General features: G+C 33.8%; 1 protein-coding gene across 10 annotated transcripts in view; it reads left to right on the forward strand.

The window, feature by feature from the left end:
- Positions 1–14,363, forward strand: part of LOC105464243 (ATRX chromatin remodeler) — a 284,777-nt gene that overhangs the window by 98,023 nt on the left and 172,391 nt on the right. For 8 of the 10 annotated variants that reach the window (XM_011711962.2, XM_011711997.2, XM_011711969.3 and 5 more), the window contains 3 exons: positions 43–110; positions 456–3,526; positions 9,098–9,170. In XM_011711962.2, the coding sequence (XP_011710264.2) occupies positions 43–110; positions 456–3,526; positions 9,098–9,170 (3,212 nt within the window). The remainder of the gene's footprint in view (positions 1–42; positions 111–455; positions 3,527–9,097; positions 9,171–14,363) is intronic. The other 2 variants (XM_011711976.3, XM_011712007.3) reach the window with 1 other exon arrangement.

The raw sequence follows: 14,363 nt of genomic DNA on the forward strand, positions 1-14,363 counted from the left end.
CAATTTTGAATTAAATTTCCCCTTCCTCTTTTCTTTTAATAGAATTGCTTTAAGTATTACATGAGTGATGATATTAGCCGTGACTCAGATGGAATGGATGAACAATGTAGGTAGGTAATATAGATGAGCTAACATTCAGTGTTTCCTACTTTTGGGAGGAATTGTTACATAATCTTTTATGAGGTTTGTCTTTCATAGTATCATCATTGATGTCTTTAATGAAAGGTTGTTATTTTCTATCAAACCCTAGGTTTATGTCTAGTTTAAGTTTCTAGTAAAGAATAAGCAGATGACATAAATTACTACTAAAATTACTGGGAGTAAAATTTAAATCGCATTATAACAAAGAGATTAAAATGAGTTTTGTTGGGAATAGTGTTTATTTTTATTTTTTTACCTATCTTTTCAGTTTCCTGAAAGAAGGGAATAATGTTTTAATCTTTAAAACATTTCAGATGGTGTGCAGAAGGTGGAAACTTGATTTGTTGTGACTTTTGCCATAATGCTTTCTGCAAGAAATGCATTCTGCGCAACCTTGGTCGAAAGGAGTTGTCCACAATAATGGATGAAAACAACCAATGGTATTGCTACATTTGTCACCCAGAGCCTTTGTTGGACTTGGTCACTGCATGTAACAGCGTATTTGAGAATTTGGAACAGTTGTTGCAGCAAAATAAGAAGAAGATAAAAGTTGACAGTGAAAAGAGTAATAAAGTATATGAACATACATCCAGATTTTCTCCAAAGAAGACTAGTTCAAATTGTAATGGAGAAGAAAAGAAATTAGATGATTCCTGTTCTGGCTCTGTAACCTACTCTTATTCCGCACTAATTGTGCCCAAAGAAATGATTAAGAAGGCAAAAAAACTGATCGAGACCACAGCCAACATGAACTCCAGTTATGTTAAATTTTTAAAGCAGGCAACAGATAATTCAGAAATCAGTTCTGCTACAAAATTACGTCAGCTTAAAGCTTTTAAGTCTGTGTTGGCTGATATCAAGAAAGCTCATCTTGCATTGGAAGAAGACTTAAATTCAGAGTTTCGAGCGTTGGATGCTGTAAATAAAGAGAAAAATACCAAAGAGCATAAAGGCATAGATGCTAAGTTTGAAACAAAAGCACGAAAAGGAGAAAAACCTTGTGCTTTGGAAAGGAAGGATATTTCAAAGTCAGAAGCTAAACTTTCAAGAAAACAGGTAGATAGTGAGCACATGGATCAGAATGTTCCAACAGAGGAACAAAGAGCAAATAAAAGTACCGGTGGTGAACATAAGAAATCTGATAGAAAAGAAGAACCTCAGTATGAACCTGCCAACACTTCGGAAGACTTAGACATGGATATTGTGTCTGTTCCTTCCTCAGTTCCAGAAGACATTTTTGAGAATCTTGAGACTGCAATGGAAGTTCAGAGTTCAGCTGATCATCAAGGGGATGGCAGCAGTGGAACTGAACAAGAACTGGAGAGTGCATCTGTAAAATTAAATATTTCTTCAAAAGACAACAGAGGAGGTATTAAATCAAAAACTACAGCTAAAGTAACAAAAGAATTATATGTTAAACTCACCCCTGTTTCCCTTTCTAATTCCCCAATTAAAGGTGCTGATTGTCAGGAAGTTCCACAAGATAAAGATGGCTATAAAAGTTGTGGTCTGAACCCCAAGTTAGAGAAATGTGGACTTGGACAGGAAAACAGTGATAATGAGCATTTGGTTGAAAATGAAGTTTCATTACTTTTAGAGGAATCTGATCTTCGAAGATCCCCACGTGTAAAGACCACACCCTTGAGGCGACAGACAGAAACCAACCCTGTAACATCTAATTCAGATGAAGAATGTAATGAAACAGTTAAGGAGAAACAAAAACTACCCGTTCCAGTGAGAAAAAAGGATAAGCGGAATTCTTCTGACAGTGCTATAGATAATCCTAAACCTAATAAATTGCCAAAATCTAAGCAATCAGAGACTGTGGATCAAAATTCAGATTCTGATGAAATGCTAGCAATCCTGAAAGAGGTAAGCAGGATGAGTCACAGTTCTTCTTCAGATACTGATGTTAATGAAATCCATACAAACCATAAGACTTTGTATGATTTAAAGACTCAGGCGGGGAAAGATGATAAAGGAAAAAGGAAACGAAAAAGTTCTACATCTGGCTCAGATTTTGATACTAAAAAAGGCAAATCAGCTAAGAGCGCTATAATTTCTAAAAAGAAACGACAAACCCAGTCTGAGTCTTCTAATTATGACTCAGAATTAGAAAAAGAGATAAAGAGCATGAGTAAAATTGGTGCTGCCAGAACCACCAAAAAAAGAATTCCAAATACAAAGGATTTTGACTCTTCCGAAGATGAAAAACACAGCAAAAAAGGAATGGATAATCAAGGGCACAAAGGTTTGAAGACCTCGCAAGAAGGATCGTCTGATGATGCTGAAAGGAAACAAGACAGAGAGAATTTCTCTTCAGCAGAAGGCACAGTTGATAAAGACACGACCATCATGGAATTAAGAGATCGACTTCCTAAGAAGCAGCAAGCAAGTGCTTCCTCTGATGGTGTCAGTAAGCTTTCTGGGAAAGAGGAGAGTTTTACTTCTTTGGATGTCAGAAAAGTTGCTGAAACTAAAGAAAAGAGCAAGCATCTCAAAACCAAAACATGTAAAAAAGTACAGGATGGCTTATCTGATATTGCTGAGAAATTCCTAAAGAAAGACCAGAGTGATGAAACTTCTGAAGATGATAAAAAGCAGAGCAAAAAGGGAGCTGAAGAAAAAAAGGAAATTTCAGACTTTAAGAAAAAAGTAATTAAAATGGAACAACAGTATGAATCTTCATCTGATGGCACTGAGAAGTTACCTGAGCGAGAAGAAATTTGTCATTTTCCTAAGGGCATAAAACAAAATAAGAATGAAACAACTGATGGAGAAAAGAAAAGTAAAAAAATAAGAGAGAAAACTTCTAAAAAGAAGGATGAATTATCTGATTATGCTGAGAAATCAACAGGGAAAGGAGATAGTTGTGACTCTTCAGAGGATAAAAAGAGTAAGAATGGAGCATATGGTAGAGAGAAGAAAAGGTGCAAGTTGCTTGGAAAGAGTTCAAGGAAGAGACAAGATTGTTCATCATCTGATACTGAGAAATATTCCATGAAGGAAGATGGTTGTAACTCTTCTGATAAGAGATTGAAAAGAATAGAATTGAGGGAAAGAAGAAATTTAAGTTCAAAGAGAAATACTAAGGAAATACAAAGTGGCTCATCATCATCTGATGCTGAGGAAAGTTCTGAAGATAATAAAAAGAAGAAGCAAAGAACTTCATCTAAAAAGAAGGCAGTCATTGTCAAGGAGAAAAAGAGAAACTCCCTGAGAACAAGCACTAAAAGGAAGCAAGCCGACATTACATCCTCATCTTCTGATATAGAAGATGATGATCAGAATTCTATAGGCGAGGGAAGCAGTGATGAACAGAAAATTAAGCCCGTGACTGAAAATTTAGTGCTGTCTTCACATACTGGATTTTGCCAATCTTCAGGTATGCAAAAATAAATAAAAAATTCATAATTTGTACTTTCCCCCTCTTGAATTACTACATTGTTTAATTTTCCCTGAAGCTAATCAAATTTAGGGTTACTAAGGAGAATACCACTTAAAATTATTTAGGAGTTTATTAAAAAAAACATTTCCCCATTTATTTTTCTACTGCCATTGGAAGATATTTTGAACATCGCTAGTATTCAGTATCAGGGATCCCAAATTTGTTGAGTAAATGACAAAATTTCTTTATCAATATTTAGTGCTTTTCTCTAGAGTAATGAGCAGTAGTTTATGAAGGAAAAGCGATTGGTACCAGTGGTTCAGTAGCTATTTATTTATATAATGGAAGTGAATCCTTGGTACTGGTATGACATGGTGTGTCAAAATTTTAACTGCCATGCATATGGCTTTTTAAGTTTGAACAGATAACTTTGTGTCTTATGAAATTCCCTTTAATTATTTTAATTTACCTAATTAAAACCCTTTGTTGGTGCTTATTAACTCGTTTCTAATGACATGAACAGACGTTTTTCTTTTAAAAACACTGTCAAAATAAAGGAAGGACGAAAATCCAAACATTAGCTGGATTAGCCTACTCTGATGAGGTAGAGTACTAGGAACATTAAAGTTTGGGTCAGCTGGTGAATAAAAATATTCTTAGGAATTAATTAAAATTAATCTTTAAAAATTTATGAAAAATAATTTTAAAAAGAGGTTTTTATTATTAAAGTTACTTTAAAAATCAGTTGTATAATACATGTGTATTGGTCATTTGTCTTTTTTTTTTTAGTCAGTAAGACCTGTCAGTTAACTATGGATACTCAGAATTTATTTAAAAATTTTTATGAAGTGGGTTTTACATAAAATTGTATTTCCAACATAGGTAGAATTAAAAAATTTTTCCTTTCAATTCTTATGTTACAGTTTTCAATTGATCCCAATTGGATTTTAATGGAATTAATTTGAATCTTGGCTATTTTTTAAATTTAAATTTTTAATTTTGTAGAGATGAAGTCTTGCTATGTTACCCAGGCTGGTCTTGAACTCCTGGCATCAAGCAATCCTTCCACCTTGGCCTTCCAAAGTGTTGGAATTACAGGCATGAGCTACTGTGCCCAGCAAAATCTTGTTTTTTTAATAAAACTTTTCATTTCTTTTATGGAGTACTTATGACTTGACTTGAAAACCACATGTGATATGCATGGTGTGTGCTTCAGTTGAATGCTCTGCTGTATCGGATGACTAGATGGAGCTCTGTTTGTGTGGCTATTGTAATTCAAGTTCACAGTTTCTTACCTGAAATTCTTGGGGTCTATTGTGTTTCAGAATTTACAACTTTTTGTCTTTTAGAAAAATAATAGAGAGCAGTTACTATATATTTTATAAAAGCCCCAGTGGGACCTGATGCAACACCAGATAATCAAACACAGTATTTCTGCAGCAAAACATTTGAAGATTCACATGTTTTCTTCATGTGAATAAGCAGTTTAGAACAGGTTTTGCTGCCAGATTGTCTTTGGTACCCTCTTACAGAAACTTTCCGTTTTGAGAGTGTTTTAGATTTCAAAATTATGTATAAGGGATTATGGACTTATATTAAAAATACAGAATCTAATAGTTACTTTGATGTCAAATCAATGTTTTAGTTGTTAGGTTAGCTGTGAAAATCCTTATTAAGGATTAGAGTTTAAGAATAATAAATGGTGTTTAAAAATTTAGTTAAAAATCCATTAAAAATTATATGTCACAACTAATTTTATTTCTGGTTTTATTTATTTGGATCTTCTCTCTTTTTTTCTTAGTATGGCTAATTTTAAACTTTGGAAAATTGGTTTCTGTGATTAAACAGTTTCACTGGTGAAATCAATATGTTTGATTTCAAGTATTTTACTACTTTACTTTCTCAAGATCTCACTTGATTTATTGATACCTATGAAAGTATTACACACCTCTCATGTTGAGAATTATTAATTTTTGGTGTAATAATTAATATGCATTCATTAGGCCTTAAGAAGGGATGGTGATATATGGCAAATACTCAATTGATGCATCTCCTGATAATTACTTATCTCAGCACTGATCTAGATCACTGTGTTCCATTTTGATTTATTTAACTTTGATCTGAAGGACAAATAGGCTGATGGGGAGGTAAACTTTTCCTGAGGTGTGTATCAAGAGAAACTTTGAGAATCTGTTACTTCAGCAAATGCCAATCCTTCAACTCCTTGGTGAAATATGCCTTGTTGAGATTTTCTTTACCCTGGATATTTTTGGGGGCTAAGCTGATTATTTGGGATGAAATAAGAAAGAAGATAAATTTGTTAGGGAATTTAACCTGTCAAAAATGGGGCCTTGTCAATAGAAACAAGTAGAAAAGAATATGAGTGCCTTGAAAATAAGCACTGTGGGCCGGGCGCGGTGGCTCAAGCCTGTAATCCCAGCACTTTGGGAGGCCGAGACGGGCGGATCACGAGGTCAGGAGATCGAGACCATCCTGGCTAACACGGTGAAACCCCGTCTCTACTAAAAAATACAGAAAACTAGCCGGGCGCGGTGGCGGGCGCCTGTAGTCCCAACTGCTCGGGAGGCTGAGGCAGGAGAATGGCGTGAACCCGGGAGGCGGAGCTTGCAGTGAGCTGAGATCTGGCCACTGCACTCCAGCCTGGGCGACAGAGCGAGACTCCGTCTCAAAAAAAAAAAAAAAAAAAAAAAGAAAATAAGCACTGTGTAAAAAGTTCTGTTTTTAAAGATAAGTTTGTGTGTGAGCCAATGTTACGATATTCCTTCAGAATTTACTTACATGCTTATATAAGCATGCTGAATTTATGTACTCCTCTGTCTAGCTTAATTTTAGGTCACAGTTTTAGAAGGTTAAAACAAAAACCCTGCCCCCTATTGAGTTTAGAGGATTCCAGTTTATTTGCAGTATTTGGGTATCATATTACAGCTACAGTATATTCCTAGAAATATGGGCTTGGTAATGGCATGAATAACCAAGATGAAGAACATGGTCCTAGGAGATTGCAGTTTAATGCAAGACAGACATAGAGAAATCATTAAAAAAGGTAATAGAAGAAAGATATAAAACTAGATTGGGGCCTGTAATCCCAGCACTTTGGGAGGCCAAGGTGGGCGGATCATCTGAGGTCAGTAGTTCGAAACCAGTCTGGCCAACATGGTGAAACCCCATCTCTACTAAAAATACAAAAAAATTAGCCACGTGTGGTGGCACACACCTGTAATCCCAGCTACTTGGGAGGCTGAAGCAGGAGAATCGCTTGAACCCGGGAGATGGAGAGTGCAGTGAGCCGCGATCACGCCACTGCACTTCAGCCTGGGCAACAGAGCGAGACTCCGTCTCAAAACAAAAACAACGACAGTCTATAATGGGGCTACACAATAAATAGCAGTGAGATATTTAAATATTTGGGGAAATACGTAGAAGAATAGTTGGCATTTGAACCTCAAAGGATAGGTCAGATTTTGAAAGGTGTAGTAAAGAGGGAGTGACAGTGCTAATTATATTTCATTTGAAGATTGGTCTGTTTGGATGAGATATTTATTGTGAGTTTGCTGGGATGTTATGAAATCTCTTCTCTCTCTCTCTCTTTTTTTTTTTTTTTTTTGAGTTGAAGTCTCACTCTGTCACCCAGGCTGGACACAATCTCGACTCACTACAACCCCTGCTCACTGCAACCTCCGCCTTCTGGGTTCAAGCAATTCTCGTGCCTCAGGCTCCCGAGTAGCTGAGATTACAGGCACATGCCACCACACCGGCTAAGTTTTGTATTTTTAGTAGAGACGAGGTTTCTCCATATTGGCCAGGCTGGCCTCGAACTCCTGACCTCAAGTGATCTGCCCGCCTCAGCCTCCCAAAGTGCTGGCATTACAGGCTTCAGCCACCATGCCTGGCCTTATTTAGTGTATTTCTATCCTGAGCCTGTAGGTGTCTGTTTTCTTTATAGATTTTTTTTCCTCCATTTCTCTTCAACATTTTATTGTGAAAAACATTGAAGTATACATCAAAGCATCTACCATTAATATTATACTGTATTTTCTTGATAACATATCTATATATCCTTCTGTCTATCCATCAGTGTATTTTTTTTTGCCTTTTTAGCTTTTCATTTTGCATAATTATAAATCCACAAGAATTTGTAAAAAAATAAGAAATACAGGGAGGTCTCAGATACACTTCACTTAGTTTCCCTCAAGGGTAACATCTTGTAACTGTAGTACAGTGTCAAAACCAGAAAACTGAAGATTTATTCAGATTTCACCAGTTTCACATGCACTCATTTGTGTGTGTGCAAGTATAGTTCAATGCAGTTGTACCCCATGTGTATCTTTGTATAATCACCACCACAACTAAGATATCAAACCAGTTCCATTATCACAAGGCTCCCTAATGATACTGCTGTCCTTACCTCCATTCCTGACATCTGGCAACTAGTAATCTGTTCTTCATCACTGTAATTTTGCTATTTTGAAATGGAATCATGAAGTATATAACCTTTTGAGATTGGCTTTTTTCACTTAGTATAATACCCGTAAAATCTTTGATGCATTTCAAATTAAATGGTACACATCAGCATACTTCTCCTGAAATACTTAAGCATGCATAATATTAACCTACAGTTTGATATTTCAGTTTGTTTTTCTTTTTAAGTAAAATTTATGTAGAATGAAATGCCCAAATCTTAACCTCTTTAGATTTTTTTTTTTTTTTTTTTTTTTTTTTTTTTGGTGATAGAGTCTTACTCTGTTGCCCAGGCTGGAGTGCAGTGGTGCAATCTCGGCTTACTGCAATCTCCGCCTCCCGGGTTCAGGTGATTCTTCTGCCTCTTTCTCCCTGGTAGCTGGGATTACAGGTGTACACCACCATGCCTGGTTAATTTTTGTGTTTTTAGTAGAGACGGGATTTCGCTATGTTGGCCAGGCTGGTCTGGAACTCCTGACCTCAGGTGATCCACCTGCCTCGGCTTCCCAAGGTGCTGGGATTACAGGCATGAGCCACCTTGCCTGGCCCTCTTTAGATTTTTAATCAGAAGATAGAAATGTAGCTTTTTATAAGAAAATAAGTTTTACTGTACTGAACTGTATCACTGGGTAACTCAGATCACGAATACCATACACATTCAACTGCATTTTAAAATTACTTGCTACTACCAAAGCATTAATACCGGTTTTGCTATTCCTCGAAGTTACAGCACCTGTTAATGTCAAAATTAAAATGGATCAGTACAAAGGTTATTGCGGCAAGAAACTTGTGCTAATATGATGACTGTTGATGCAGAATTATTACTGAGAAGGGTGGACTTTAAAAGCATTGTGCCCTGGGAGGGAACTCTGAAATATATAAGGGCCAGCTATTTATCATTTTACTGTTGGCACTTCACAAATACTCGGTTATGTTTTCTATAAGAATGCTTTTTACTCATATTTTGGAGTCCAGAGTTTAGACCCCACTTAGTTTGCTTTAAAGTTTTTGGCTTTCAGTTTTATTTTACATGGTTTTAATTATGTAGCTTATTTAAAGCTAATTTTAAGTACACTTTTTTCCCTCAAGGAGATGAAGCCTTATCTAAATCAGTGCCTGTCACAGTGGATGATGATGATGACGACAATGATCCTGAGAATAGGTATGATTCCATCTGTAAGGACTTTAAAAAGATTATAACACACCCTAGGCATGGGCACAAACAGCAGCAACGGAACAGCAAGCAGGTTGTAAAAACCAGGAGTGCCTGCCTTAGAAAGACTCGCTCACAGTCTTCCTGCAAGTTTGAAAGAAAGGCCAGAAAATGGGCTAAAACTCAGAAACCTTAAGAGAAAGTAATATTATTTACACACCTAGCATAGGGTGTGTTATAAATACAGAACTGTCAATTTTATGTTTCTGTGTAAACTGCGATAATTTTTTTGGAATAATTTATTTTGACAGATTATTGATGAAAGTAAATCATATCTCAATAAATTGGTAACAACAGACATCTCCTCTATATTTGACTATTGTTAATTGCCATCCAATATGGTGGTCCTATTTATTAAGGCCTGTTGAGAGTAAACAAAAGGAGAGATTACTCAGATATTTAAGATTAAGAAATTGCTTTCAAAATAAGTGTAAATTTGCAAGGTATCTAGACTGAGTTAAACCAGTTTTCAAATAAAATAGAAACACACGGTATGAGAGCATTTACTTTAGTAAGACTTAATAGGTTTAAATATCAACAGTGTAGCCTATACAGATATACTTAAGTAAGGAGTGGCTGGGTGAAGAAAAAAGAAGACACTATCAGTATAGTGAAGAATAAGGAAAACAACGGTATTAAAGAATATAGCTATAAGGTTTCAACATAACTTTTAAACACTTCCTGGACAATAGCATACCCCATGCTCATAATCTTCAACAAGAAGATAGTGTGGTATAGTGCATGGAATTTTGGAATAATGGGCATAAGGGTATCTGATTTCTAACATTTTTAACAACTGTCTGTGTCATCATGGGCAAGTGACTTTACTTTTTGTCAAAAATTTACTATATTTAAGAAGAAAAAGTTGGGCGAAATTTTCTCTAATTCTTGTACCAAAAAATCCATGATAGATTTGAGATGATTTCATTAAAGAGCACTACATTAACCATTCATTTATTCCTAATAGTAAGTTCTAACATTAAGAAAACATAAAAATACACATGTAATTTTATGTCATAATTTTGTAAGAAATGAATTGAGTTAGTAAATGCCCTGGGTTCAGCTGTTAGTCTCACTCTTTTATATCTTGCTGATGCTGTTAGGTTTCTCTGTTGCAAAGGTCAGCATTCTGCTAATTAACAGAATAATGTTTTTATTAAGGTAAATGAACAGTTTTATTTTACACTTTTGAATAGAGCTTAATTGTGGACACAAAGATTCAGATTCTGCTTGCCTACTTTTTTAAATTTAAAAATGTATATCCATTTATTTTGTGGGATAGGTGGTAGGTTCCAGAATGGAGTAATAAGGGCATACAATTTATTCATCAGGGGTTTTATATTACATCATCGCAGCCAGATACTGAAAGCATTTAAAATTTTATTCTTTTTTAAGATACTTTACTCTTTCTTCATTTGTATTTGCTACTATTTGATTTTCTATACATCATGAGGCCTCAGATGTTATTCAAAGGCTAATAATGTTTTAAACAGTCTGCATCTTAATTTAACTGTGAATGATTACTTTAATTTCATATTCAACCACCAAATAAGAGTGTTGTTAAGGTATAATTTTTGTGTGTGTGTGTTAGAGCTTGTCAAAATATAAATATCATTTTCAACTTTTAAGTTACCTGATCATGTCTCTTTGTAACTGGCAAGTATTTTATTGGAAAGTATCTTTAATTCCATCTTGAATTTGTGATTAAAAAATACAACCCTGTTGAGTACTTTTGAGAAGAACTGAATTTTATCTTGAGCCTGTCTCTATACTCAGTTTAATGTGTTTTCATAAAATATACAATTCATTAACTTGTTTAATATTCACTATACCAAAGAGAGATCTAATACCCATGGGTTATGTAGTCATGATGGGGATACAAATACTTTCTCGCACTATTTTAGTATAGATTATATATTTGAGCATAGTTGAATATGCACTAAGCAACTTAAAAAATTCATTTGCAGATCACGATTAAGTCTTAGAATTATTTTTCTAACTTCCTAATTTTTTAGTAGGTTGTATTTTGGTAGACAGCATATTGTAATTGTATGTAAATTTGTACACAATTGTGTATAAATTGTGCATAAATCTTATATGCTTTGCCTTTTTAGCAGTATTGTAATACATTTTCAGTGTTGGTGTTTATGAAGAGATAAATAGTGTATTATTGCAAATGGTTAACTATTTGGATGCAATAAATTTTTGTAAACCTTTTTTCTTGTTCAAGCATTTAATTTTAATAATGTTACTTTTTTATATCATGAGAGTTGACGTAATTTGTTATTACAATATATAGGCTAGTTTGTAGCCAAAGAAGTTTTGAAATTTTGAAATTTAGGACGTAAATGCTTTTAATTCCCCTAACATACATACTTAAATATATTTGTGTGGAAGTTTTGCAATAGATTTAACTATTTACTTTTTCAGTTTTAAAGCTATGATAGCTTTTGAGGTCATTTAAAAAACTTAGTCATATCCTGAGTATTTTAGTAAATGTGAATAAATTTCTGTTTTAGCATACTATTATGTAGCATCACTCATATTTGAAAGTAAATGTATACTATTATGAGACAGAGTGGTCTAACCTGTAAATTAATTACTATTTAATTGCATTTACTTAGTGAACAAGGACAAAATATTATAGGTTGATCAACACTTGTATGTTTCTGGTTTAGCTTTTTATAAAAAAAGTAGACTAATCATATATTTTGAATTTTATATAACTGAAATTTTATTTCAAATTTTTAGAGCTTAGGCTTTATGTGGTTTTTCAATGGCAGAATAATAATACCAAATAGGTTGTCAGGTTTTCAAATATATACACGTAATTTTAAAGTAATATATTTGAATGTACCATTAGGATAGGGTTTCATTGGCCTTTCAAATACTTGTTAATTGGATTTTAAATTGGTTCTTTCTTTGAAAAGACATCCATTCATATAATTTATTTCAATTCAGTAATTAGGCTGGCATTGAAAATACATCATAATTCCTATATGTTCAATATAAATGGGGATATTTTGACCAAACATTTTCTAATAATATCATATATTTTAATTTAATATCTGTACTGGGAATGAGCCTCAAGTAATAAGATAGTAGTGTGTTCAAGTGTTAACAGTATTAGTTTTGAGGTCATTAAACTTGGCTTGTCTTTAGAGACTGCATACCGAACAATCACTGAAGAGACCATTTATCCCCCCAAAAATTATCTTTTGAAATTTCTTTATTCGTTTATTTTACAGGATGTGAAAAATATTTACAGTTGAACTTTTGAGAGCAAGAGACCAAATTGCTAGGTTTTTCTAAATTAGCATTCTTTCTCCCTGACAACTTTGACTAAGAGCTGAGATTTCTACATGGATGTCTGCTCCCCCAACAAACACATTTATTTTATTGTTGAAATGTGCTTAATTGGGTCTAGTAATACTCCACATTTTTTCTCATAATTTCTCTGTGGGTGCGACTGAATGCTTTTTTTTTCATAGAAGCTAAATTTGATGTGGAGATTGCTAAAAAAAAATTGCCCCATTGTTCTATTTAATTATATTGGGACAAGACCATAGCATTTTAAATTTCCAACTAACTATTGTTGTATCATTTGATAATAATTTTGCATTTCAAACTAGAAAATATGCTAATGATTTTTTTTTCCTACTGGCTTGGTGTGGGTATTCTGTTGATGAAGGCTCTATATTGTTAATCTAGCATATTTTTGGAGGAAACTAATGATTTCTGGATGTTATTTATGCCTAAGAAGATATTTAATGATTGTTTACTTGATTTCAGCACAGTTAATGGCATGGGTATATCACAAGTCCCTTAATCATTTGATGTTCACTTTGCTTTCATTTTAAACACTTTTTCAAATGTCTCTCTCCTACACATGTTGTCTATTCTCTATGCAAATTTGCTAAATTTGGAATTATTTTTTTCCTGATTTTTTTTGTGGTAGTTCTGTTTCGTTAGCAAAACTTCTTTGATTCTCCTTTATTGTACTTGAAAGACAAAGGTGGCATTTTAAATTAAATATTTTACTTGTTTTTCCATTTGAGTAAGAGATTTAAATATCTAGCAATTTTATGGTAATTTTTTTCAATTTCCTTTGTCTATATAGCGCAGGTAAGTATTGCAAGTCATTTAAGTACAACACAGGTGTCCAGCCAGTAGATAGGATCTACTTGTAGATATCTAAACTGGCTGTAGTTGTTTTTGGCTTTCTTTTTTCTACTAGAATTCCAAGTAAGGAAAGACATATGATGTGTAGTGGTGACCTTTGTCCTTTTATGGTCAAAATTTAAACATTATAACCAGTGTTTCTTTCTTGTTCTCTGTTCTTTGGTGATATTGGAACTTCCAGAAAATAAGAAATAGGTCTTCCTCAAAAAAGAAAAAAAGAAAAAAGAAAAAGGAGAGAATTTGGATTGCTAGTGTTAGCAAAAGTGATTCATTTTTCTGACTTAATATCCTTTGTCTTTAACTTTGAAATTTCAAAATAAATTGAGATGAGTAAATTCTGTGTTTTCATTTTTCAAGTATAAAAATATTGAACTAGTTATTTAATATGATCAAATTTCCCATATTAATTTGAATATGTTTTTTCTTGTTAAAATGCCTCTAAAACTGGTTTAAATTTTTGTATAAAATGAGGGAATACACATGTAATAATTCAGGCCTATTGAAACATAAGAGTCTGTATGAATTATTAATAACTGTGGGTTCTTAATTTCATAGTTTTTATTCTACTCCCAAGATTTTTTAAAAAAGTCATTTGATATTAATTTTCCTGGTACCCTCACCAAAAAGGATACAGAGCTGCTTTTAATTAACTACCCACATTGCAGGATTTGTGACTAAAAAAAATGTTTCAAACCATTGTTTAGCGTTTTGATTATTTGGCGACTTCATTATTACCTCATGAATTCCACCATTTTGGGGTACAGATCCTTGTGCCTTAATTTTTTTATATATACATAATATTTATATATAATATATAATATATATAATATATATAAAAATAAAATATATATATATATTTTTTGAGACAGAGTCTCGCTCTGTTACCCAGGCTGGAGTGCAGTGGCATGATCTCGGCTTACTGCAACCTTCACTTCCCTGTTTCAAGCAATCCTCCTGCCC

Source organism: Macaca nemestrina, chromosome X (assembly GCF_043159975.1).
Source record: "Macaca nemestrina isolate mMacNem1 chromosome X, mMacNem.hap1, whole genome shotgun sequence".
NCBI lineage: Eukaryota > Metazoa > Chordata > Mammalia > Primates > Cercopithecidae > Macaca > Macaca nemestrina.